Source organism: Macaca mulatta, chromosome 3 (genome assembly GCF_049350105.2).
Source record: "Macaca mulatta isolate MMU2019108-1 chromosome 3, T2T-MMU8v2.0, whole genome shotgun sequence".
NCBI classification, from domain to species: Eukaryota; Metazoa; Chordata; class Mammalia; order Primates; family Cercopithecidae; genus Macaca; species Macaca mulatta.
The window spans coordinates 181,528,716-181,556,712 of NC_133408.1; the positions used below are offsets into that span (position 1 = coordinate 181,528,716).

General features: G+C 40.0%; 1 protein-coding gene, 1 long non-coding RNA gene and 1 other non-coding gene across 3 annotated transcripts in view; 2 read left to right on the forward strand and 1 right to left on the reverse strand.

Annotated features, from left to right (window-relative positions):
* Positions 1-1,014: 1,014 nt before the first annotated feature.
* Positions 1,015-27,997, reverse strand: part of LOC144339993 (uncharacterized) — a 33,715-nt gene continuing 6,732 nt past the window's right edge. The window contains exons 2-3 of the long non-coding RNA XR_013415656.1: positions 24,898-25,049; positions 1,015-2,434 (exon numbers count right to left, since the gene is read on the reverse strand). This is a non-coding gene — a long non-coding RNA (uncharacterized LOC144339993). The remainder of the gene's footprint in view (positions 2,435-24,897; positions 25,050-27,997) is intronic.
* WEE2 (WEE2 oocyte meiosis inhibiting kinase) lies at positions 5,142-26,891 on the forward strand. The gene is given in 12 exon segments (NM_001105546.3): positions 5,142-5,782; positions 10,780-10,976; positions 12,804-12,852; positions 15,678-15,850; positions 17,545-17,666; positions 19,778-19,924; positions 20,595-20,702; positions 20,843-20,928; positions 21,681-21,851; positions 24,212-24,354; positions 26,417-26,559; positions 26,866-26,891. Coding segments are annotated over 12 exon segments (1,707 nt in total). The 5' UTR covers positions 5,142-5,440.
* Positions 24,890-25,052, forward strand: LOC114677297 (U1 spliceosomal RNA). Its single transcript, XR_003728574.2, has one exon. It is a non-coding gene; the product is annotated as a U1 spliceosomal RNA (small nuclear RNA).

Here is a 27,997-nt window from a genome sequence, read left to right on the forward strand (position 1 = left end):
ATGTTTTATGAAGGTAAAACTTCAGTGTAGGAACCTCGTGACTGGATCAGAAGGATGAAGAAGTAGCTGGGGATGTGTGACCAAGTTACTGGTGACTTCCAGAGCTCATCCCTTGGAGCACTGACAGTGAATAAGTCAAGACTGAGCACAGTAGAGATCCATCTCTGAGAATGTCTCTTCCATATCTGCTCATTTCTTCCCAGCGAGGCAGTGTGTGTGTGTGTGTCTGTGTGTGTGAGTGATGTGGGAGAGGCAGAAACAGACATACACACACACACACACACACACACACACACAGAGAGAGAGAGAGAGAGAGAGAGAGAGATCTTATTTCTGTGGCTGGGGGCTGTGGGGCTGGTCTTGGTGCAGGTCACACAGGTGACCTATTACCTGTTCTAATGTTAGGGAATCTGGGAATGACCACAGCCCAACTGTGACTAACAGAGAGAAGGTCAGACTAGTGGGTCTATACCATCGTTTTAAAACGTATGCTCCTTAAACTATTGGTAGGATATCATCAATCTCTAAATTACTGGGACATCAAATCAGAGACCTATTCCTAGTCTAAGAATGCTATGTCTTGTGTGAGTAGACAAGTGGTGTGTTTCTACTGTCACAGCTATTTTGATGAATAATCTCTAGTTCTAGCAAATGGGAATATTTGGCAAGAGAAGCAGTTTGTTAAAATCTGTTTGATTTATTCATCAGATAGATTTATAGTAGATTTCAAATTAATAGCATAACCTAGAGGTTTTTATTAATGACACCAAAGTGTCCATGGGTAAAATAAGTTGTCACTGATTTGCTTCAGAATACCCCAACACTCACCCTCAATGAAGTTGCAGGTATGAACGAAACAAGACTGTAAAGCCATACATAATTTTTGAAGCTAGGTTTTGGACACATAAGGATTCATTTTAATATTTTCTCCATTTTTGGTATGTTTGAACACTTCCAGAAGAAAAAGTTAAATAAAATGGAGAAAGTGTTAATAATAGACTCCTACGCTTTAAAGCAACCTCCAGGCTTTATTTACTTATCCCATAATCTTTCCTTGGAATTCTGTTGTGCCGGCAACGCCACCCATGAGATACAGTTTTATGAGCAGTTTGAAATGAGAAATGTGATGGGAAAATATCAAGTATTGTTAATGATTTATGTAATTATCATTGGATTCATCGCAGCTGACAGGTGGCTGCTTCTGAACACTCTCTCAGCAGGCAGGGAGATTAGGAGAAGGTCCCCCTTCAAGGTTGCTGGCTTTGCTGACCATCCTTGTCATAGGAACAGAGCTGTGAGGAGTCAGGAGCACTGGAGACCCCTGGTTTCAATGGATCCACATCCACTGCAGCGGCCCCAATCTGGACCTGGTCAGTGTTGCCACTGCTGATGGATTTGTCCAGGGAGCGAGAGAACATACGCTGGTGATTAAAATAATGTTTTCTCTAAGTTACTGCAAACTTTCTCCTGTGTAGTTGAGGCAACACTTCCAGTTGTGGTGAGAGATTGGACAAAAGAAAAAGAGAGCATACAATGTTAAAGCTGGCAGGACCTTAAAGACACTGCCTAGCCTTCTCACTCAGCAGTAAGTTGCAGATGACTCCTCCAGATCTTGATGAGGCCCCCAGGCCCTCGTTTAAGAACCTCACTTGCTGCTTTCTTGCTTCTATGGGGCACATTCTGGTGATGAAGGCCAGCTGTTTTTCTCCACCAGCCTGGAGTTCTCTCAACTTTGTTTCTGGCTTTCAGAGTCCCTGGCCAATTGTCTGGAGGCCCAGAGAGCCACTGTTAGTCTAAGGTCGCTTAAAAAATAAGGCTAATCCTGGTCCTGGATTCTGCCAGATTCCTAGAAAGACTGACAGTGAAATTGTCATTTCGTGCTTGGGAAACCAGACTTCACAATGGTTTTCAATGGGACGGTCCATCAAATATGTAAGAATCCAACAACATTCTTTTTTCGGAGTTGGAATGACTCAGTCCTAATTCAGTCTTAAATAAATAATGTGCTGGACCTTTACTTAGGCCCGTTTAAGTGTTTTTTTTACAATTCTCTCCCCTGACTGAGGGGACAATTAGGCCAGCATGTTCTTCCTTGGAGCGACAGACTCTCAAATAGCTCATTTTCCATGGCCTTAGCTTTACTTTGACAACGGGACAGTCTATCCAGGAAGGTGAATAAAAGTTTCCACCTCTTGCAAATTTGAATAGATAGATTTTCCTGCTTCTGTTCTTCCCATCAACATTTCATAGGCCTCAGAACCCAGTCTGGTCATAGTGGAGTCTAGGTGCTTCCTTATCACTCAGCAGTGTGTCTGCAAGGGGAGAACTTCCTTCAAGCACACAGTTTAGGGAACTCAGCCCTGAAATGCAAGGGTGGCCTCCTTCTTGCACATCTTATTCCTGGGAACTTCGCTTTCCCCCTGTGCATCAACTCCTGACATATTGAGAAAAAAACTCAAACGCTTTTTTAAAAAAGTCAAATACAGAGTATTTTAAACATGATTGAAATATATTAATTTACTTCCCCAAATTCATCCTAAAACAATTTATTAAACCCCTACTATATGTCAGGCATTAAAGGGAAAACCCTCTCCTTTATTGCCACAGATTACATGGGTCCCCCTTTTGACACATCATCTCAACTATGACCTGAAGGTTTATGTCAGGATGGATGCCTGTGGGATTAACATATACTGAAGCAGAGATAAAATTTTTCATAATGGAAAGAGGCTAAAAATTAAGAAAAGGCTACAACATGACCAAAAAAATAGTGAGGCCATAGGTAGCACCTCTAGGGATTCCCTTGGGTCATCCAGATCAGTTAACTATGCAATTCTTATTATTTAGTTGTCCAAATTTGGAATATCTTTTTTGTGCTCATTGTTACACCTTTCTTATTCTGAAGACTTAGCCACAATCATTATCTTCTAAGTCACAATACATGAAAAGGTGAATGGTCCAAGTTTCTAACAGTATTACTGCTGATAACATGAGATCTCAAGCATTGCAATGGCATAGCTGCCTCCCTAGGCAAACAATGTAGTCATAAATATGGGTAATCAAGAAGTATAGCAAGGGAGAGAGAAAAAGCAGCAGGTGACGAAAAAAAAAAAAAAAAAGAAAACCTGGTCTACTTGGGTAATACCCAATAAACCAGCCCCTGTGCCCTGCCTCCAGGACAATAATATAGCAGGTGTTTTGAGTCAGTCCTGCTTTACTGAGAGCAAAGCCAGCCTCTAGCTGGCCTGGAGAGGTAGGAATGACAAGCCATGGAATGGGAGGGGAAATTGATCAACATCAAGGCTGTAGAAAAGAAATTCTATCACCTGGCTTGCTAATTTGTAAACAAGACACTCCTAGGCTGAGAATCCCAGTTGATAATAATTGCATTACTGGTAACCTACAAGTTCTCCTTTTTCTTTGATTATTCTGGTTTTTTTTTTTTTTTTTTTTTTTTTTTTTGCCCCTGTAGGATGCTGAATCTCTGGCAAAGGTGGGCAGTGAGTGATTGCATTTTGTGAGCAATATTTTACACCCTGTTGAATTATCTGGCATAGTTTGTGTGGGTGGGAGGCTGTGGAGAAGGGCCAAGGAAGGATGAATTGGTGTGCCCACCTACAAAGGGCTGCAGCATGAGAAGGCTTTGAGCTGAAAAAACACATTCAAGTCTCCCCAGTTAGTTTTCATTTGGATTGCCCTCGTCAGGAGTTCTGGTTGGGAATGGGGAAGGAATTAGGAGAAAGTGGTGGAGAGATCTGTGAAGAGAGGTAAATGGAAGAGGCTTGACAGGTATCAAAGTCTGTAAAGAGAAGAGAAATAACATTTGTTTCAAACTCATCAAGCTGCCTTGGTTCCTGTCTCTCTTTGGGCCCATGTTTATCATGTAAATAATTTCTCATTTGCCGTCCCTCTGAAGCCTCCTTGAGGGGCACGAGTGTATCATTTTCCTTTTACATGGACTGCCTCTCACGTAGTTTTCCCCTATAATGTGATATCAGTGAGGCCTTTTTCCTTTGATATACCTATGCATTGTGTAATGATTACCAAAAAATTACCACACCCATGCCCACCCATGCTGTACATTAGGTCCCCAGAATTGTTCATCTTATATCTGAAAGTGTGTACCCTTTGATCAGCATCTCCCTATTTCCCCTGCCTTTCCAGATCCTGGTAACCACCATTCTCCTCCCTCCCTCTAGGAGTTCGACTGTTTTAGATTCCACATATAAGTAAGATCATGTAGTATCTGTCTTTCTGTGCCTGGCTTATTTCACTTTAACATAATGTGCTCCGGGTTCATCCATATTGTCACAAACGGCAGACTTTCCTTTTATATGAATGAGTAATATTCTATTGTGTGTGTGTGTGTGTGTGTGTGTATCCACTGCGTTTTCTTTACTCATCTGTCCATGGATATTTAGGTAGTTTCCATATCTTGGCTGTTGTGGATAATGCTGCAATGAACATGGGAGTGTTGGTATTTTTTTGAGATAATGATTTTATTTTCTTTGGCTATATAACTGGAAGAGAAGAGAGACAGCTGGATTGTATAACAGTCGTTTTTTTCTTCAAAGAGTTTTTCATCCTCATGGGGGCTTCTCTGAGAAAGAAATTAAATAACGTGTACTAAAGATATTAAAGAGCGTTTTACAAAATAAGGCATTTTTGGTAAAAGCCATTGCTGTTTTCCAGTGATCAATATCTGTTTCTATGTGTTGCTGATCTTTCTAGCCTTTCTTTTGTCAGTTTAAATTTTTGTTCAATTCCCTAGAAGCTTTAACTGCTAACAGCCAACAGCTGCAGGAGGGAGATGCCTGAATTAGGGCAGGTGTGTTTGGCACAGAGCTAAGCTGTGTCTCTGTCAGGGATACAAACTCCAGTCAAGATATGTTAGAGGCTGTTTAAGGATCATTATGATAGCCAGGTGATGCTAAATTGTAATTACCTGCTGTTAGCCATTGGGTGGGTGGGGAGAAGAATGGAGGGGAGGGTGATATTTATAAATGGCAGGTGTAAGGAGTGAAAATAATTTGTTTTCAATATGAGCTTATTCCCAAATTGGCTAACGGGTATGTTTAAAGCCAGGCTAAATTAAAGGAATCCAGTTTTCTCACTAGTATTTGGTAGCACATGGGTTCAAGGAGACTACGTGTCATATCCAGAAGAGTTCTGTACATGAACTGCACTTAATTGCTCCGAGAGTCACTGGAGCTTTCTTTAATCAGAATGGAAATCAAGATAAGCTGAGGTCTTATAGATTGGTAATACTTAAGGCAGAACATTAACACCATGCCTTGTAGCTGTTAGTTGGTAGAGGGAAATTCAGGCTACCGTCACAAAACCTGCAGGTTAAATTATTTTCTCCTCCCTGCTTCTGTAGGTTCACAGGGTTCCCTTCTGATAGAGTTTTTTGCCTGTGTTGTAAAGCTCTTTGGCTGAGATGGATGACAAAGATATTGACAAAGAACCAAGACAGAAATTAAACTTTTCCTATTGTGAGGAGACTGAGATTGAAGGGCAGAAGAAAGCACAAGAAAGCAGGGAGGCTTCGAGCCAAACCCCAGAGAAGGGTGAAGTGCAGGATTCAGAGGCAAAGGGTACACCACCTTGGACTCCCCTTAGCAACGTGCAGGAGCTCGACACATCTTGGGAAAAAGACAACGAAAGTCCAGATCAGATTTTGAGGACTCCAGTGTCACATCCTCTCAAATGTCCTGAGACACCAGCCCAAGAAGACAGCAGGAGCAAGCTGCTGCCGGGTGACAGCCCCTCTACTCCCAAAGTAAGTAAGGGGTGGGGGAAAATGGACCCAGGTCGCCAAGCTCCGCTTCCTGTAATTTAGCTGATAGTGACAGTGGATTCATGTGTGTATGACAGTCACTTCCAGGCTGTGGATGTCCTCAATTACATATTTATTGATGAAAATAGAGATTAAAATTATCAGAAAATGGACAGAATTAAATGGTTTGCCAGTTGTCTTTCTCAAAACCATTGGTGCCAGTAACTATTGGCTATTGGCCACAAACAAATTTTGGGTAGAAAAAAGTTCCTAAAGAATATTGGAACTGGAAGGAATATTGAGATTTAGAGCCCCAACTGTGCACTTTACATATGAGAAAATGAAGGGCCCAGGACAGAAGCTGTCTCACAGCTCAGCCAATGTTAGAGACAGGACTAGAAACCTGATCTTTTTGGCCTAGTCTGTTCTTTCCATTACGCCAACTGGCTCTATTTTTGTGTGATTATTTACTAATACTTTCTAATATCGAACACATTCATCTCTCTGCTGCTGCTCCTCCCAGAAGAAACTCCTCTCCCCTCCTTGGTCTCGTGAAATACAGGTTCTATTATATGTCAGCAAAGACGAAACTTGTTGATACTTCTTTATAAGCTGAGGATGGCAAATAAGCAACAGTCCCTGGTAGCATATTCCTTTATTCTTGTTGTGATTGGTGTCTTGTTGCATCGTTCATGTTATTAAAGCCATAGTTGGGGCAGGGTTACCTCTAATCAACTCTGGTGCCATGATGTGTGAGTGCTAGGATTGGTATTAGCTCTGCTTCCTGCTGGCTCAGCTTGAGGCACTTAAGATCATCATCATAACATCTGTGATCCTGACTGCGGCACAGTTGCTGTCAGCAGGTCTCTTTAGTACCTGCTGGGTGTGGGTACCATGTATACCAGGAAATTCTAAGCTGCTTGTTTGAATTGTAGAAAAACTAATATGCTCTGATGTCTATCTCTGGGTTTTTCAATGGTCACAGCACCAACCAATTAATCACCCATTTACTCTTTGAGAATTCCCTGTAGGTAAGGAGCGTATAATACAGTCTCTGCCCTCAAAGAGCTTACAGTCTAGCAAAGAGAAGTTATGCCAATAGATACTATGTGATAAGTGTGGTCAGAACCCGCTGGACACATTCTCAGTGCAGTGATCAGAAAAGACAGGTATCAGAAGGGCAACGAAAGTTGGTCCAGTTTTGATATATGGGGGAGAATGGGCTGAGAGAATGTGGCTTTGAGTGAGAGTACACAGGGAAGAAAACATGACATTCATTTGATCATTCACAGCTTAACTGAACACCTTGATATGTTAGCAGACCCTCTGCTGGCAAAACCCATTCACTGCCTTCAAAAAGAGCCCACAAAATGAATAAAGATTAAATAAATGAAACAATAAAGTTCAAACCATGTGTACTAGAGGAATGGTTGAGCATGATGAGAAGGAATTAGGAATTAAATCTCTCTCAGGGAAGACTTTCCAAAGAAAGTAATGTTTGAACGATGTCTTAAAGGATATTTAGTTAGCCAGGCAAAGAGGGGAATAGGAATTCTAGGCAAAGGGGAAAGCATCTATCAAGTTACAGAGGGTAAGGAGCTACTACACTTGGAAAACAGCGTGTTATTCAGTGTTACAGGAGCCTGTGTGTGAGAGAGCACAAGAGATGAGGCCAGTGTAGGTGGGCAGAAGTTAGATCAAGATTTTAATCCTGAGAGTGTCGAGAGAGCCATTACCATGGTTTTGAGTAGGGGGATTGTTTTGGAAAAATCATGACCTTTGTATGTATGATGGGATGGAGCATGAGAGAGCCTGGAGGTACAGCAGTATTCAGAATAGACCTGTTGAACAGAGAAGAGCCTGGACTGGGACAGACAGTGAAAAATTAAGAGATGACTTGATGGAGGGGTTCAGGGAAAAAGAAAACAATCTGATGACTGAGGTTTCTTGCTTGGTTCAGTAGATGGAATCAAGATAGGTGACACTGAGGAATATACGGGTTTGGAGAAAAGCAGAGACGTGGTATAAAAAGTTGGATAACTGGATCTGGGGCACAAGAAAACAATGAAAATTGGAGATCCATATTTGGATATCTACAGCATTTAGGAAGTAGTTGAAGCCATGGGTGGAGATAAGGTCACATAGCCTGAGTGCCAGAGTAAGGAGAGAAATGGCCCAGTTAGAAATCTTGGATAATGCCAAGGTTTAAGGGAGAGGCAAAGAACAGGGCTTGGGAGCAAAAGTGAAATGCAACTGGGAAAGTACATACTTTATGCAAACATAGTTTGTGTTAGAGGAAAGAGGCTTGGCGGCTGATCATTGTTATGCAGAAGACAAAGCTGATGGGAAAGGAGGATTGGCTTAGTCAGTCTTGTCCGAGGGATTGAACCAGAAATCATGTGAAATTCAGTTCACTGTAAGGACTTCCTGACAGAATCATCTAGAGATAGAAGAGCATGCTTAGGAGGTGTACGCTCCCTGTGGCTAAAAGCATAGAACACTCATTGATGACCACTTGGTAGGAATACTGCAGAAGGGATTTGTTAGTGTGTTTGCCTTGCTACAAAGGAATACCTGAGACTGGGTAGATTATAAAGAAAAGAGGTTTATCTGGCTTACAGTTCTGCAGGCTGTACAGTAAGCATATTGCCCATATCTGCTTCTGGTGAGGGCCTCAGGAAGTTGACAATCATGGCACAAGGTGAGCAGAAACGAGGCAGCTTGTTACATGGTGAGAGAAGAAGTGAGAGAGTGGAAGCAAGACAGGAAGGATTGCTGTCAGGCTCTTTTAAACAACCAGATCTGGCGTGAACTAACAAAATGAGAACTGGTTCATTACCATGAGGATGGCACCAAGGAACCCACCTCTATAATCCAAATGCCACCCACCAGGCCCTATCTCCGGCACTGGGGATTATATTTCAACATGATATCCAAATGGTATCAGGATTCAAGCATCAGGGGACTAATCATATTGACTGGGCCTTTAAAAAATCCAAACATCCCAATAATATCAGGATTCAAGCATCAGGGGGCTAATTGTATTGACTGGGCCTTTAAAATCCTCCTGTGTCCCAAGATACTATGTTTGTGTGTTTGTGAGAGGTTGCCTTCTCTTCTCACCATCTTCATAAGTCAAGTAGCTATCTGCCAAATTTCCCCAATCTCCTTCAATCATCTGTGCTAGAGCTATTCCTCATAGAATTATTTGCCCTCTCTGGAGCACATTTATACTCTCAACCTGTGTCATCTTTCAATAAATTTTCAAATTGCTGTACTTCTAAGCAGAAGTTCTTTCCATATGTCTTGTCCCAAACTATGTTCTTTGAGATTTTGAAAGGATTACTCATAATTCTACTATTCCAGCAATAATGACTATATTAACATAATTAATATCCTTCCCTACATCATAAGTGGTGCTCACAGATTCTCTTGGCCCTCATTCCCTGACTAGAAAATCTAGTCTTCCCTGATATGAATAATTTTTATCTGAATATTTTCTAGGCCCCTTATATTTTCCTTGATGTGGCAACTAGAACTATGTGCTGCATTCCAGGTGTGGCTACCCACTGTTTCATATGTAATAGATGCATTTTACTTTCCATATGATAATCAGCATTACAAAAAACTAATTCTCAGAATGACTTACAACAAAATTCTAGGTCCATTTTGCAAATCGCACTGATAACTGAGAAATATCATTATAGTTTCGCTTATTTTGAACCAATACTCAGTCTTCATGATAAACACACAGGAAAGCTGTGAGTCTGTCAACAAGGGCTTGTCTGCCCCCTGGATTCTTCAAGCAGCCCTATGAACTCCAAGATATGAGAAACACTTAAGTCTGGCAATGACATCATTTTTCTTCAGTTTTAAAACAAAAAAGGCTAGGTTACTGTGATTTTCCATAGCTTCCTTCATTACTGCTTATTCAATCATTTCTTTAGTATTTACAATAGATCCAATATTCATTTTTTGTAGACTCACATTCTTTAATGAATCATGCAATCTGGCTTCTGCTGCTACACTAAAATATCATGCGCAGAGACAATCAGAACTGTAGAAGTCTTTTAGAAAGAGCCTCACAGTGCAATGCTTATACTGTGGCCCCTGTGTGTGCTGCCATACTCCTGAAGATCCATAACACAGCTACTCCTCTGGCCCCTGACATCAGGTCAGCATTCTGCCTTCGAATTCTTTGGCTTTTCCCTTTGCCCTTTGGTTTCATTCTGGTTAGGTTTAGGCTGATGTTCTCTTCTTGTATCCCGCTTGGAGTGGTAAGTCCTGCACATTTGCCTATTTATTGGTAGCTGGTTGTAGCCACTGCAAAGATCTGAATCTTAAGGGCTTAGAGTACTAATTTTCAATCTAATTACCCCACTTCATGAAGCACTCCTCAGTTAATGCTATATTTTAAGTGAAATTTAAAACTTTTTTTCATGTTTAAATAGTCTATGAAATCTTTTTCTTATAAGGTGATTATTTCTGAAACACTGATGAACTGCTGAATAATGAACTATATATTCCTTAAGATTTAGAATTCACTTCTGTACCACTTGGCATCTAACCCAGCATCTGCTACGTAGTAGGCACCAAACAAATATTTGGATGAATAATTGAGAGGAAGTTAAAGCATAAGCTGTGAGAATATAGTCATTTTTATTTGTCTAAACTTAATGTCTTTGTCTTTAAAAACTGGAGATAGGACTACAACTGGTTTTCATAGCCAGCTGACAGAATTGCCCAGGGGAAGGGTTAGAGTTTGACTAAAGTATAGACTCCTGTGTTGACTTCATGAATCAGAATATCTAGAGGCAGAGACTGGGATTCTGTAGTTTTCATAAGAAGAGCAGTTACAATGCAACTAGTTCGCATGGAACCAGATAATCTCTAAGGCCCCTTCAGCAAAAGCATTCTTCGATTCAAATATTAACTAGCTAACTGATACGGAATGTCTTTACTAACGCTATTATGACTTGTCTTTTGTCATCCTCATTCAGAGCATGCTGAGCCGGTTGGCGATTTCTCCAACAGGGAAGCTTCCCTCCAGGGGCCCTAAGCATTTGAAGCTCACACCTGCTCCCCTGAAGGATGAGATGACCTCATTGGCTCTGGTCAATATTAATCCCTTCACTCCAGAGTCCTATAGAAAATTATTCCTTCAATCTGGTGGCAAGAGGAAAATGCGAGGAGATCTGTAAGTGCTCTATTACTTATGACTTTTGAGAACTGACCCTACTACAGTCAAGCGGTAAGAAGTGAGTGTTAAAGTAAGATTAGGAATGAGAACTCTATCTGAATGAAATGTATATGCTTACATATTCTCCCCTCCCTAGATATCATTGCTGGTTTTATCTGCTTTATCCCAGAGATTCTAACATCTTTCCATTCTGACATGTACTGAAGATGCTTTCTCTATAAAAGAACAAGACAGAATAAGCAATAGATTTCTGGCTTCTATTAGGAAGTTGAGTGGGCTGTGGAATTGCCTTCAAGGGGCCCCCTCTGGTTAATATGAGGCTGGCAGTTGTGGAAGGTGTAGTTCAAACTTCAAAGAGCATGTTGCTGCTTTGAGTCTTGTGTGACTAGTGATGAAAGCTACAGAGCAAGGATTTGAACTTCTCTGTGGGTGATCAAAGATCGGCTGAAGCAAAAAAGCATTGCTTTCAGAGCTGCCAAAGAATAGAAAGCCAAACTGCACTATTCCATAAAGGCCCCTGAATGACAGAAATTGTCCAAATAAGGATTGTGCATATTACTCAGGAACATGACTATGTCTCTTCAAGGCCTTTATAGAATGGAATCACTTCCAAAGTGGGGCAGTCATTTATGTTCATATGTACTCAGCAAAATAAATGGACAGCTAACAATGTAAACTTTGCAGAGTGTTTAATGTGCTATGTCAAGTTGTTTCTTTGGAATCAATGAGTATGTGTTAATCAGTCTTTGACCAGAATAGGTTCTCTCAACACTATCTCCTTCTTACTTAAGTAAACAGCACTTCAGCACAAGTCTACTCACCTACTTTGGTTACCAAGAATTCGATTGGTTTTTAGTTCTTTAGGAGTCTTTGTAAATCATTACACTCTCACTGAAGCCAGGAACAAAGACAGCTGATTTGAAATCTTGGCAATGAAAGTGGTGACACTTTTGTAGTGTCATTTGGTGCTTCTAAGAGTATTTTTCCTTATTTTTATAATTTATAAAACACTTCATAAAGTATTATAATGTGGTACTAAATCACAAATACCAAGCATCGATTTAGTTCCATGAATGTAGTGCCCTCCATTTGCCATTTCTACCTTGTGTTTCTCCAAAAGAAAAATCTATAGCTGGTTGAAATCTTGCTTAAGGATCCAGAATACAAGTATGTGTGGCAAAGAGGATGTCTGCTGGTCACTTAGCTTATTTAAGAGTAATTGAAAATATCTTATCCCGGGTTATAGCAGATTCTGCCCTACTTGTAGTCTACCTGTGAACTGATTACAAAGCCAGATTCTGGGGGAGGGGTGGGTGTTGGAAGGAGAGTGTGGTGTGGCAGTGAGGAGCAAATGCTTTGGCGTCAGACCTGGCTCCAAGTCCAAGTTCTGCCACTTGCTAATTGTTTGACCTAGAGTTATTTAACCTCTCTCTGTCTTGGTTTCCTAGTTTGTGGATGACGATACCCATTTAACAGTTTCACATATGTTCTGTGCTGTCTTGCTCCAGCACATGGTGTTCTACCTGCTGAAAACCTCACTCTTTTCCCTTTCCTAGTTCCTACTCATTCCCAGAATCTTGGCTTATATATTCTCCCTTCTGGGAAAGCTTTTTACTCTTGAAATAATTGAGTGCTGTCCATGGTATCCTTGCTATCTTATCCTGTTCTAGGTTCTTGTATTGAAATGTCCTGGTTATCCCTGCCTCCACATTTAAACCAAAGAGAAAATGATTGTCTTATTTACTCTTACATCCCTAGAACCTAGCATAGTTCAGGCTCAATAAATATTAATTATATATTGATAAACTTTTTTTTTTCTTTAAGTGAGGAAGCTGGTCCAGAGGAAGGCAAGGGAGGAGGACTACCTGCCAAGGTAAGCATGGTTCTTTGGCTCAGCTGCCACAACATAGGCAGTTTATCCTATTCTCTCTCTCCTTCCCCTCCCCTTCTCCCTCTCTCTCCTCCCTCCTCCCTTCTTCCCTATCCTCCCTTTTCTCCTCCCTCACCCTCCCCTTCTTGCCTTTGTCCTGCACACTCCCTCCCCTTCTTCTACCCTCTCCTTCTGGCCTGCTCCTTCTGCCCTCTCTTCCCCATCTCCCCTCCTCCCCTCCTTTCTCCTACTTTCCTTCTCTCCTCCCCTCCCCACCCCTCCCCACCTCACACTCTAGCTTTGTAAATGTGCTTTGCAGCTGAATTTATCTGGACCCTACTCAGGGTCTATGTTCTCCACGAGTTGTAACTTTGCCAGGCAGTGTCTGATATGTATATGCTGAATCATTACTTTAGAGTATTTTAAAATTAAGTATTTCTGCTTCTATCTTTAATCTGGAGAAAAATTCTACACTCATGGGGTAGAGAAGTGGAGGGAAAATTAAAATATTTTTGGTCTCAAAATAGAAAAAGAGAATTGGAAAAAAATGGCATAGAGCCAGAGATTTATATGTAAATTTTTAGCTTTTAAATGTATTAATATTTGATTTTATAATGTTCACAACCTTTGATCTATCCCTCATTTGATAATCTAACCTAAAAAAAATACTGTAAATATTATCCTCAGAGATGCTGATTGTAATAGCAAAACAGGGGGGAGACCAAATGCCTTATAATAGAAAAATGGCTAAGCTGATTACAGTTTTAATGTAATATTGTTAATTTAATGCTCAGTGGAGTATTAAATTGCCATTAAGATGTTTATAATACCTTGAAAACATGTGTATGTTCAACGTTCAGAGTGAAAAGACTCAAAAGTTTTATATCCTGAATGACCATAACTACCTATTGCACATTAATCACAGGGAGAATGAAATGCAGCTATAACCACTGCTATTTCAACATTTTTGAAAGGTGGAAATTTAATATTTGTTTTTCCTTTAAATTTCTAAAGTTTTCTGAAGCAAGTTTTATTTGCATAAATAAATGTGTTAATATGTTAAAAATGTTAGCACTTGGCTGTTGTAGACATCATAGAAAAGAAGGCCACTGGCACAGTCTTTCCTTCATATGCAAATGTTTCTGACTTAGGCCTTCATTATTTTACTCTTGGATTTTATTCCTCACTTATTTTATAATTTATCTCTTGATTTCAGATAGAAATTCTAATGTTTATTGAACATTAAATAAGTGCAAAGCATTGTATTTAGTTAGACCCTTTAAGGAAAAAAATCTGCCCAAACAGAAGTTAAAACCTTTGAAATTTCAAAACAATCTATACATAAATAAGCTATGAGATATGTGTATTTGTGTATATGTGTATGTACATATGTGCAATGTGAATATACATATGCGTGTATATATTTAAAATCTAGAAGGGGTTAGTAAATACTTCTATGAAATAGGACTTGGGTAGGAAGAGATTGTATATTAAGATAATTTTAGGCTAAGGAAGTAAACAACTTAATGCTATCAAGGCAGGAGAACAGAGTTCATGTGTAAGGGGGCAGGGTGGGAGGGGAGTGGTCAGGGATAGATGCAGATGGTACACTGGCTTCGTTGGTATCTAGGGGGAGGGTAGTCAAGTAGTGAGTGTGCAGTTGGTAGAAGGTCTTGAGGCTTTCTTATCAGGAGTTTGAATTTCTCATGGGAAACAATTAGGTATCTCTGATTCTATGGTATCATTTTGCAAAAATAACTCTTACTATTAGAAGAGTTGAAGAGAGGGCTGGTAGCTGTAGCAAATCCAAACAAGAAGGGAACAGAGCTTGAGACTGGCTAAGGGTAATGAAAATTAGAGATCTTACTGATGAAAGTGATTGGAATTAGATGTTGAAAATGAGGAAGTAGTAAAACTCAAGATTTTTCAAACTCATAAAGTTGGAGAAAAATTCTTCAGGATTGGGACACTGAGAAAAGGTGACTTTGGAAGATCAGTCAGCTTGGATTTAGACTGATAAATTTATGGAGATTTTTAGGTCATAATAGTTTAATTAGAATTTACTATGTACTTGACACTATCCTAAGGTACGTGTTATGTGTACTATATGTAATACTGTATATTATCATGTAATATTTAAAAGAACCCTGAAGAGTAGTTGCCATGATCTTCATCTCACAGATGGAAAAACTGAAAGGAGTTCAGATTGACCTGGGGTTATTTACTAACTGGGCAATGAGTGATATTGCTAGTTAGCCAGTAGTGGGAGTGGTTGCTAGACCTGAACACATAGTCTGAACTAACCAAAATTGTCAAAGTTTGACGATTTTGACAAGATCATTTCTACAGGCTGGTTTTTTGGGAAAAGAAACAGAAAACAAGTATGCTTATTCAGCTTGAGATGGAAACATTAGCATTCCGACTTTGAGACACGTAAAGAAGAGGGGTCTTTCATTTCTTTTAATTTGCTCCACCCAGGTCCCAGTTATTTTTTGAATTAAGGACAGTAGCTCTGGGTGTGAGAAGTTGTGTCCCCTTAGGAACATGTAGAAAAGAACAGTATGCCCAGATAGAGAAAAGAATATTGAAAAATAAGTGAGAATTGTCAGTATAGGGTTGTACAGAAGGTTACAAAGAAAACAAAGAAGATAGTCAGCAATTGGGCAGATTCTTGCTACCATGAATATTGACACAGGTAGAATTCATTGCAATCACCTCAAAAGTGTTTTTGAAAATTTGGAGCAATTTAGGACTGTAATATTGTTTAATTTTATTGCTTTACAACATGTTAGAATTACTCTAATTTCCTTTTTATTAAAATACTTTAGAGATGTGTTTTAAGAGAAACCAACATGGCTTCCCGCTACGAAAAAGAATTCTTGGAGGTGGAAAAAATTGGTGTTGGCGAATTTGGTACAGTCTACAAGTGCATTAAGAGGCTGGATGGATGTGTTTACGCAATAAAGCGCTCTATGAAAACTTTTGCAGAATTATCAAATGAGTGAGTACCTTTGAAATGCACTAAAAGTATAAACTTAGATTTGGAGAGCTGTTTCTTGTCAAATTATTTTGAATTTATAGCATCGATGTCGTTAAAAATCATTTGTATTTTAAAATCACCCCACATTACATGTTGTCTCATATTCATAACCTTTCTGAGTTTTCCAGCTCAGAGATGTTACTTCCTAAAATATAACATGATAATTTTAGATCATGATGCTTTTCTTTATTTTTTAATTTTTATGTATTTATTTTTTTCTGTGACGGAATCTCAGTCTGTCACCAGGCTAGAGTGCAGTGGTGCGATCTTGGCTCACAGCAATCTCCACCTCCCGGGATCAAGCAATTCTCCTGCGTCAGCCTCCTAAGTAGCTGAGACTACAGGCATGCACCACCACACCTGGCTAATTTTTGTATTTTTAGGAGAGATGGGGTTTCACCATGTTGGCCAGGATGGTCTCGATCTCTTGATATCGTGATCTGCCTGCCTTGGCCTCCCAAAGTGCTGGGATTACAGGTGTGAGCACCTGGCTGATCATGATGTGTTTGTGTTTTTTTGTTTTTGTTGCTTTTGTTCTTGTGGCTTTTACTTTCCACTGCTGGTCTTTCTGACTTAAAAAAAAAAAAAAAAAAAAAAAAAAAGAATAGATGTGTGGAATTGTCCTCTGGTGTCTGTTTCATTTATCAGAAATATTACCAAATAGAAAGTTATTATAAACTCACTGGTTTATCTTTACTTTATGTTAACAATGAATTCAATAGTAAAGTTTCAGAGACTGCATGCAAGGGAAAATAAGTTTGATTCCCAGAACTGTTCAAAAGTTTTTCCTTAATAACAAGGAAAATACATATTTTCAGATTCAGCCAATGCTTTTTATGAACTGTGAGGATATACTTAACACGCAGAATCTAGAATTACAGGTTTTAGAATTTTTTTTTTTTTTGAGATGGAATCTAGCTCTGCTGCCCAGGCTGGAATGCAGTGGCACCATCGTGGCTCACTGTAACCTTTGCCTCCCAGGTTCAAGTGATTCTCCTGCCTTAGTCTCCCAAGTAGCTGGGACTACAGGCATGTGCCACCACACCTGGCTAGTTCCTCATTTTTATGAGATTTGTCAAATACTCTATTTTGCTTAATTTGTGTTGGGATTTTCTATTCCATAAGGAATATCTCTCCCCAAGGCTGTTCCTGTGAGTATGTCATATTGGCTGAGGTTAACACTGACTCTAATGACTGCCTGGCCTTTATAGAGATGAATCGAAGGCCCTTTACAATATCTACAATCTGGTGTACAGTGGCCTTCTCGTTAAGCCCATTAAAATGTTTTGATTGTGACAGGATGAAATGAAGACCTGACGCGCATCTGCCATTGAGGCATAACCACTTAAAGCTCCTCTTTACATATGCCATGTTAAAATCAAAACACAATGGACTTTGGCACCAGGCTGACCAAGGTTCTGCTCTTAAGTCTACTATTACCAGTTCGATTTTGGGCCACTTACTTTCGAGAGCCTTCATCCTTTCCACTGTATATTACCAAATGATTATTAAGATTCAGTGAGATAAAATAGCAAGCAGTGTGCTCTCAATAAATATTCTGCCATTGCTAATAAAGCCTCATAGTTTTAAGAAACATTTTTGTGTACATTATGTTGATTGGTGTCTTTATTCCTCAATGCTTTTCTGTCTCATAGGAATTTGGCTTTGCATGAAGTTTATGCGCATGCAGTGCTTGGGCATCACCCCCATGTGGTACGTTACTATTCCTCATGGGCAGAAGATGACCACATGATCATTCAGAATGAATACTGCAATGGTAAGTAGTATATAGATGAATATCTACGAAGAAGGAGATGAACTTTATAAGCCTTTAGAAATAAACTTTCCCTCCTCCTCATAGTTTATGCCACAGATAGCAGACATACCTAAAAAGTCTGTACTATATATTATAGTCTTGCTTGGAAGCACAGAGCTTCTATACCTCTTAAAGGGGTCCTCGACTTATTCTTTCTTTCCCTTCTGTTGTCAGGATAATCATTCATTTCAGAAAATATTTATCCCATGTTAGACCTTGGGCAAGTGAAGATGAGTTAGATGTGCTCCCTCCCCTTAAGCAACATTCAGGCTGGTAGAGAAACCAGAGCTTTGGTGGCTGCAGCCTTCCTCCTTGTTGGCAGTACCTCATGACCTCACCTACAAACTTTGTCTTGGAGGGACTTCTTTTTTTTTTTTTTTTTTTGAGATGGAGTTTTGCTCTTGTTGCCTAGGCTGGAGTGCAATGGTGCGATCTCGGCTCACCGCAACCTCCACTTCCTGAGTTCAAGCAATTCTCCTGCCTCAGTCTCCCAAGTAGCTAGGATTACAGACACCTGCCACCACGCCTGGCTAATTTTTTGTATTTTTTTTTTAGTAGAGATGGGGTTTCTCCATGTTGGTCAGGCTGGTCTTGAACTCCCAACCTCAGGTGATCCACCTGCCTCAGCCTCCCAAAGTGCTGGGATTACAGGTGTGAGCCACCGCACCTAGCCGAGTGACTTCATTTTTGACAAGCTCCCAAACACTCTCTTTCCTTACTTATTCTTTCTAATTAATAAGTCACATATAGCATATAAATTCTAAGAAGACTTAAAAAAATAAAAAACTTTATTGTAGCCCTCCTTGTGTTTCTGAAAGGAGTTGAATTTTTCTCCCTTCTGAACTTACATGTCATGCTAAAATAATTCTTTAAATTCAATTTTACACAGAATGCATTTAAATATGAATTCCCTCAAATTCCATGACTATCCAGAGCTCAATGAGTGGAGCTATGGTCTTTGTAACTGCCAGTTAGAGCTAGGTCTCTATAATTTGAAGAACCTGCCAATGAACACTAATTAATAGTGTTCAGAAGCGGGGCACAATGGCTCACGCCTGTAATCCCAGCAGTTTTGGAGGCTGAGGTGGGCAGATCATGAGGTCAGGAGTTAGAGACCAGCCTGGCCAAATATAGTGAAACCCCGTCTCTACTAAAAATACAAAAATTAGCCGGGTGTGGTGGCATGCACCTTTAGTCCCAGCTACTGGGGAGGCTGAGGCAGGAGAATTGCTCGCACCTGGGAGGTGGAGGTTGCAGTGACCCAAGACCATGCCATTGCACTCCAGCCTGGGTGACAGAGTGAAACTCTGTCTCAAAAAAAAAAAAAAAAAAAAAAAAAAAAAAAAAAGGTGTTCAGAAGCATTCTAATACCTTAGAATCAAGATCAGATAGTTATATGAATCCAGACCTTTTATTTAATTGATAACAATAAATCGAGTACAGTTGATGTACCAATACTGTGGCTCAAATAAGATTTAGGTGTATATGCAGCTTTTATATTTTCCTTGGGTTGGCAGTCATTAAATATTCTTATTTTATGATCTATTTCTAATGAAATTAGACTTAGACTCAATTAAATTATAAAATAACTGATGGCCTATAACAACTAGCCCGACACTGACATGGAGCTAATCATTGACACCAATAGTAGCTATATGACTATGCCTGATTGATCTTCTAGTTAATAATTAGGTAAAACTTTTAAAATGTTAGCTGGTACATGCTTGAATCAATGGGGCCATATACTGGATACCTGAGATACTAGCATTTTCTTTTCCTCTTTGAAAGCCCGGTAATTCTCCTTTCCAACATATCTGTGGTATAGATGGGGCAGATATTATGCTTTGCACTGACACAGAATTAATCTATTTGTTGAACTGAAGCCATTCATGAGGAATGTATTCATTATAGTACTATGCCATTTTATACAAGGCACTTGGGCATTTGGGGCTTTGGTATCTGCAGGAGGTCCTGGAACTAATCCCCTGAGGATATGGGAGGCCAATTGTATTTACTGTGCTTTCATCTGTAAAACTCGTACTGTGGGGCTATTCTCCGTTGTTCTTTCCCAGGTGGGAGTTTGCAAGCTGCTATATCTGAAAACACTAAATCTGGCAATCATTTTGAAGAGCCAAAACTCAAGGACATCCTTCTACAGATTTCCCTTGGACTTAAGTACATCCACAACTCTGGCATGGTACACCTGGACATCAAACCTAGTCAGTGTGATTCCCTTCTGCCACTTCTACCATATTTTGTTCTTTCTATGCTATCATCAAAATCTAGGTCTGTATGTCTACCAAGTGTCAAAGACAGTGTTTGCTGGCAAGAACCCCTTTCTTCCATTTGTGTCCCTTTAAAAAATCAGTTAAATAGCTTTAACCATTCTCTCCTAGGCCCAACGGACATAGAGAAAAAAAAAGACTCTTACCCATATATAGTAAGGCCAAAAAGGTAAAATTAGGTATTTAATTTACTACAAAGGCAAGTGACAGCATATCAGCTACATTCTGATTGTGTTTATGACTAGGGCCATACTCATTCTAACTCTGCACTGATTAAGGAGAAATGAGTATCGCTCATTAATGTGAAACCCAAGGACAAGTTCTTACTATTTTTTTATTTTGGGGACAATAGTACTTTGATGCCAGCCCCTTCAGAGAATGGAGAATATATGAGGTCAGTTCAACTTAAATAGGTATGATCAATCACTAGCTCTTCAGAAGTGATGTGAGATTTCATAGAAAAAAAGAAACCTTAGTAGTCTTGCTATGTTCACACAAAAGAAGAAAGGAGAGAAGCTGAATTGTCAAATACAGAAAAGAATCTTTGAGATGAAAAAGCTTAGAAATCATTGCTTACATCTATCCTGTGATTTTTTTTTTTCAGGTAATATCTTCATTTGTCACAAGATGCAAAGTGACTCCCCTGGAGTCATAGAAGAAGTTGAAAATGAAGCTGATTGGTTTCTCTCTGCTGATGTGATATATAAAATCGGTTAGTCTGCCTTAGACCCTTAGCAATTACTATTATCCTATAAAATTTATACTGATGACTCAATTTATTCCAGTTTTAAGACATGCTTTTAAAGCTCTTTTTTTCTATTTTATTATTTCCTTTTTCCTATCTTTTTTTAGGTGACCTGGGCCATGCAACATCAATAAATGAACCCAAAGTGGAAGAAGGAGATAGTCGCTTCCTGGCTAATGAGATTTTACAAGAGGTATAGATTAGGAAAATAGAGGGTATTTTATAATCCGTTGAACCTTTGACTCTCAAATGGAGGATCTCAGTGCAAAAAATTAAAACTGTATATTTATCATTATAGTACCTCTCTTCCCATTCAGAATGGAGACCAAAGATAGGAGAGAAACTCTTCCAAAAAAGTGAGGAAAGCTGGCTCAATTAAGGATGAATCAATATTCAGACTTTTCTTTCTAAATGCCCTTTACTGTTTCCAGATATTTCTTAGACTTCCTAACCTCATGGATTGCCTGCTAAGAAGGAAGCCTTTTCCTCAAGCCCATATTGGTCCAGTCCATCTTTATCATGCCATTATCGTTCTGATAGCACCACCAGTTTCGGTTATTGAAATGACGTTTAGTCATTGCCCATCTTCTCCAATGTCTGTTGAGTCAGGCCTAGGGAGGATATAACTTCTTCCTGGGTGATAATCAGGTGAAAATGAGTATTTCCTTCCTGTGATCAGCCAAGTTATGTAGCAAGCCTTTCTGAGCCTGACAGCAAAATGGCAGTAAGTTTCTGCCTTGGACTCCGCAGGGCACAGCAGTGATAATCAGGTAGATTTATGTTCTCTCTTCTCTAGAACTCACTGACTACAGTGAATGTACCTTTGACCATCATATCTGTTTAGACCTTATATGCACTCGAATGAACCTTTCCTACCAGTTGTATTTTAATCTAGACTCACTGTGCTTGGCATAATAACTGGCCTTACTGTTTTCTGTTTTGAAGGATTACCGGCACCTTCCCAAAGCAGACATATTTGCCTTGGGATTAACAATCGCAGTGGCTGCAGGAGCAGAGTCATTACCCACCAATGGTACTGCATGGCACCATATCCGCAAGGGTAACTTTCCAGATGTTCCTCAGGAGCTCTCAGAAAGCTTTTCCAGTCTGCTCAAGGTGATCTCTCTTACGAGATGGACAGAAGATGCAATATCTATTTTTTTTTTTTTAATGCAATGGCAAGTAGTTGGGCAAAGAAAAATGGAGATGCTGGTAGTGTCACTAACAGAAAAAGGAATCTGACTAGAAGTCCAGAAAAAATAAGGGGCGGGGCCAGGCACAGTGGCTCATGCCTGTAATCTCAGCACTTTGGGAGGCTGAGGCAGGTGGATCACGAGGTCAGAAAGTGAGACCATCCTGGCTAACACGGTGAAACCCCATCTCTACTAAAAATATAAAAAATTAGCTGGGCGTAGTGGCAGGTGCCTGTAGTCCCAGCTACTTGGGTGGCTGAGGCAGGAGCATGACTTGAACCTGGAGCTTGCAGTGAGACAAGATCGTGCCACTGCATTCCAGCCTGGGCGACAGAGCGAGACTATCTCAGAAAAAAAAAAAAAAAAAAAAAAAATGGGGGGTGGTGAGACGGATGGAGAATTTCTTAAGGAAACTGAGAGGATATTGTAAAATCTTTCATGCTTAGTTTAAAAGTCCTGTTACAAACATTTTTTTCATTTGCCCTTTCTAACAATGCTGTAAGGTAGGCAGGTGGCATGTTATCCTGCAGTTGAGGAAACCATGGCTCAGAGCAGCTCCTTGACACCTGTAGTGACAATGAATTACGGGCTAACTCCACAATCAAATCTGGTCCTTTAGCTCCTACTTCAGGGTTTTAACTTTTGTTAGTGATAACAGTGATAGTACTAAAAGAATGAATTTCTATTATATGTAAGAAGGTATAAGACTTCTTTATTGCTAATTGATAATACCAATTATTTGAGCTATTAGAAAAAAGGCATGATGTCAATTCAAAAATCTGTTTTACTTGTACTTAATGACATCTGAGTAGTGTGGGGACAAGAAAAGGAAGATACTATGTTGAAATAGACACAAAAAGCTTATATTATCAAGCTTAATCATGTCAAGAAAAATGTATATATGACTTTAAATCATGTCTTAAGGAACAGGATTGGTTAGGATTCCCAAAATCTATTTCCTTGGAGATTAGATTTTTTTGGGTGGGAGAGGACAGGGTCTCACTCTGTTACCGAGACTGGAGTGCAGTGGCACAATCATAGCTTACTGCAGCCTTGAACTCCTGGGCTCGAGCAATCCTCCTGCCTCAGCTTCCTGAGTAGCCAGACTACAGGTGTGGAAGATTCACAGTTTACCTGCAAACTTCAAATGTATTTACAAATCTGTCCTTCTTCCTGACTTCTTTTGCTTTCCTGAAAGGAGACAAACTCTTCCTCCTTCCTTTTGTTCAGTCTAATCACCTAATTCCATGTGTAAACCACTTTTGCATTTAGTTGATATTTCAGTACGTAAATGCTGGCCCTGTAGTGGACAATACATATATTAATTTGTTAAATTCTAAAAATAGTCCAAGAAGGTAAATATAATTATCCCAAATTTCAGGTAAGGGAAATGGAGCTTCAGCAAAATTTATAAAACAAATGGTGGAGTTGGCTCAGAATTTTGTTCAGTGTTTTCTTCATTATATGACAGTGTCAGTTGCTGTATATAATTATGTATTTTCTACTATATTCAAATCATGATAGGTTAGACATCTTCTACCTTAAAATAAATGCTTTAGGAATACTGTCATGTTGGGTTATTAATATTAAGTGAAAAAGCAACATGATGTGGTAGAAAGTAAACTGGAGTAAGAGTTGGGCACACTGGGTTTTGGTCTTGGCTATTCCATAATTTGGATAATTTTTATCAAGGGTCTTAGTTTTTTCTGCTTTAAAACTAAGGCAATAGACTAGTTAGCCAGCCAGTTCCAAAATATGATTAAAGACAAATCAGGCTGGGCGCGGTGGCTCACGCCTGTAATCCCAGCACTTTGGGAGGCCGAGGTGGGCGGATCACGAGGTCAGGAGATCGAGACCATCCTGGCTAACACAGTGAAACCCCGTCTCTACTAAAAAATACAAAAAACTAGCCAGGCGAGGTGGCGGGCGCCTGTAGTCCCAGCTACTCGGGAGGCTGAGGCAGGAGAATGGCATAAACCCAGGAGGTGGAGCTTGCAGTGAGCTGAGATCCGGCCGCTGCACTCCAGCCTGGGTGACAGAGCGAGACTCCGTCTCAAAAAAAAAAGAAAAAAAGAAAAGACAAAGATGCGGACAACTGGTGCTACCAGACATGGATGATCCTCCTGCCCAAGGTGGAGCTCAGTTTTCATTTCTTCCCTCTGCACAAAGCCAGAAGCAAGGTCTTACAAAATCCACCAGGAGACGCTGGGTTGGGGGTGGCTTCAGCGAGAAGATTTTTCCCAATAGTGAAGCTTCTATTTCCTCTTGGTCCTATATCATCAGAACATGATCCACCCTGATGCTGAACAGAGACCTTCTGCAGCAGCTCTGGCCAGAAATAGAGTTCTCCGGCCTTGCCTGGGAAAAACAGAGGAGCTCCAACAGCAGCTGAATTTAGAAAAGTTCAAAACTGCCACACTGGAAAGGTATATTATTGGATGATGGGGGTCAAAAAAGAATCTGAGCACTACTCACAATGGTATGACTAGTCTACTGTGTCTTCTCTGTGGATTCAAGTATAAATATATTCACCATTATAATACATAGGTCCCTGCCCATAAGGACACTGGCAGCATGCGGCTCTTTGTAGCATCGGGCTGGGAGGCTCTGTGATTAGGTTGCTTGAGAGAGAAATTTCCAGTTAATGAAAACAAGGGAAGCAAGAGGGAAGAATATAAGGAAATACCAGTAAAGAAAACAGGATTCTAAGTGACAGTGGGTATCTTAGTAACTGGTTGGTGATCGCCTAATATAAGATAACCGCAGGTAAGATGGGTAAGACCTATTTTAGAAACCCCTTAAATTTCAGGGGCAGGCAGGTAGACATACTGTCCTGGTACACATTTAGAGGAAGGATTATTTTTCTAGGCAAAGAAAACAATCTGTTCTCCTGCTCATGTAGGCTTGTATTCATGCATATATTTACTTGTTAATCCATTCCTTCAATAAATGGGAATGCGAATACTTACCTGGTAGGGAGGATACCATGATCACGAAGGTGGTTTTCCCAGGGTGAGACTCATCGACTGACTCCGGATGTGCTGACCCCTGCGATGTCCCCAAAGGTGGAAAACTTGACTGCATAAGTGGTGGTAGTGGGGGACTGTGGTCATGCTTTCCCCTGAAAAATGAAAAAAAAAAAAAAGGAATTCAATGGGGTGGGGTTGGAGATGAGCAGTGTTCTGAAGGCATTTTTGAGTAATTATTACATGTTCTGTACACTGCTGAAAATACAAAAGAAAATGAAAAATTGTCCCTAAAATAAGCTTAGAAGTCTAACTTCTCTTGGATATACAATCATCCATCTTGGAAAGATTAGCTTTGAAGCATCCCTAACCTGATTTCTTAGTATTAATAACAACTTGTAGAGACTCTTGGCCTTTAGTCAGGTAAATCTTCCTAATAAGCCACTTAATATGTTTCTGTTCTCGTTTTGAATTCCATTGTCCCAGCTAATAAAGAAAGTATAAAGTACTATACTTACATATGTTATTCACAAGAATATAAGTACCACTTAAGGTGTGGTGTATACATTCTAGAAAGTCAGCTATGGAGACACAGGTGACTATCATCAGCCAGTACAAGTGATGGGCACCCATCATAGAGACGGGGCAGACAGCATCTTGAAATTCTCTAGACCAGGGGTCCCCAAGCCCTGCGCCATGAACCAGTACCAGTCGGGCCTGTTAGGAACCGGGCCGCACAGCAGGAGGTGAGCAGTGGGTGAGTGAGCACTACCGCCTGAGCTCTGCCTCCCACCAGATCAGTGGCAGCATTAAATTCTTATAGCACAAACCCAATTGTGAACTGTGCATGTGAGGGATCTAGGTTGTGCACTCCTTCCAAGAATCTAATACCTGATGATCTGAGGTGAACTGTTTCATCCTGAAACCGTCTCCTCCCCTGATGCCCCATCCATGGAAAAACTGTCTTCCTTGAAATCAGTCCCTGATTCCAAAAAGGTTGGGGACTGCTGGTCTACACCAAGTGTTGGAAAACTTGTTCCGTGAAGGGCTAGACAGTAAATATTTTATGCTTTGTGGGCCATATGCTTTTTGCTGTGATGATTTCAACTCTGCTGTTACAGTGGAAAAACAGCCATTGACAACATATAAATGAGTGGCTATGTTCCAATAAGACTTTATAAGTACAGGTTATAGGCCAGATTTGACTCAGAAGTTGTGTTTTGTTGACCCTGGTACCTGTCATATGTAGCTTGAAGAGCTGTTCACTTAATTTAAAACATTTTAAAGATCATTTATACTCCAATCAGCAGAGTCTGGGGAGCTAAACCTACCATGTTGTATGACATGCATATGTCAACCATTTTTTATGACAACCATAGTAACTGAATTTCCTATTCTGTACATAGCTCAGGCTTTTTTTCTGTAAATACTGAAAAAGAAAAACATTTATATATTAGTTTTGATCATATATATCTCTGATTGGAGATCAAGTAGTCTTTGCTTTTTCCCCCTTGCACTTCAGGGAACTGAGAGAAGCCCAGCAGGCCCACACACCCCAGGGAGATATCCATCATGACGACACTGGGGTCTCTGGGACCCACACAGGACCAAGAAGCACAAAACGCCTGGTGGGAGGAAAGAGTGCAAGGTCTTCAAGCTTTACCTGTGAGTAATCTTCCCCTTAAGAACTCATTTTGCACCAGCCAACCTTTTACTGTAGAACCTCTGGAAATAGATACCAGCTGTCCCAACCTTCCTCTTATAAAATGAAAAAATTAGCCAACTTGAACGCCCAAGGATTTCAAAAGCCACTACTAATTTACCATTTTATAGCCAAGATCCTAAAGCTAGTAAGGCTTTGTATTAGCAATGGTCCCAGATACAGTAATTGGAAGCCATTTCTCCTCTATTGTTATATTCCTAATGCCACTGATCAATAACTTATTTACTTCTCACACTTTTGATGAACAGCAGGAGAGCGTGAGCCTCTGCACTGAAGGAAGAAAAGGAAACAGCCCTTGGTTTGGCCTATGGATTAAGAGGTTGCTGTTGCTGATTCCTCACGAAGGATCCCAGGGACTCATTGTACATAGAAAGGAATAGAATTTAGTTTAGAGTTGAAGTCACAGCTTACAGGAAATGTGCCTGGATTTTCCACAGTGCTTCCCAGGTTATATGATGCTGTTCCTAAGAGAAAATTCCCAGCTTCTTGAGGAAGTGGGTCTCCTAATGTATACCCTTTCTGATATTGTATTTATTAAATAAATGGCTTCACCATTATGTGAGGTGGGTAAAAGTTAGACTGTATGCAACTTGGACATCTCTGAGCTGGCTGTTAACTTGCAGGACAAAAATGCTGTGGGGAGGGGCTTCAGGGAAAACTTGATGTGCCTGTGGTTGTTCTCCATCTATTTGCCCTGCCTCTCTTCTGGCTGTTCTGGTTGGTTTGATATTCCGGGTCTCACCAATTTCTCATGATTTTTATGAGAATTTGGCTTTGTTTCCTGTTTTTTAAGATCATATTTTATCTAAATCCTTTTTCTATACACATTTTAAAAGGAATAGAATACTGTATTTTAAATAAAGGGTTTTATCTTGTCCAAAGCCTAATTACAGGTAAAATATCCTTTGTAAAATGTAACTAACAAAGAACAAGAAATTTATGTTGGAGAACATTTTATGAATAAAAGGGTAAGAGAATTCAGTGGGTCAGTAGTAACAGGTCTTGGTGGCAAGTGTTAGCTTCACAGATCCAACAGTTAATAATGGTCAGGCTTTGCTAGAAAATTATGTTGGTCATAAAGGTATTTGATAAGCTCTGTTTGTGTCATCTTAGTGAATGCAACCTGTTGATGATAATGGCTTTTTTGCTGCTTGATTTTCTTCTTTCCCCCTCATTTTTAAAAGCTAATTAAGTTTTTTTAATTGAATAAACCCTAATACTATTCTTTGTTCTGCTTTGGAGTAGCAATTCTTTCCATGCAATTAAGTGTGGTGGTGGTCTTCCTATAGCCCATTGCCATTTTTCTTTACTAGGCTCTATTCAAAATTATAAAATGGGGTTAGTTTATCTCTTGCCACCTCCCGCTGAACAACACACACA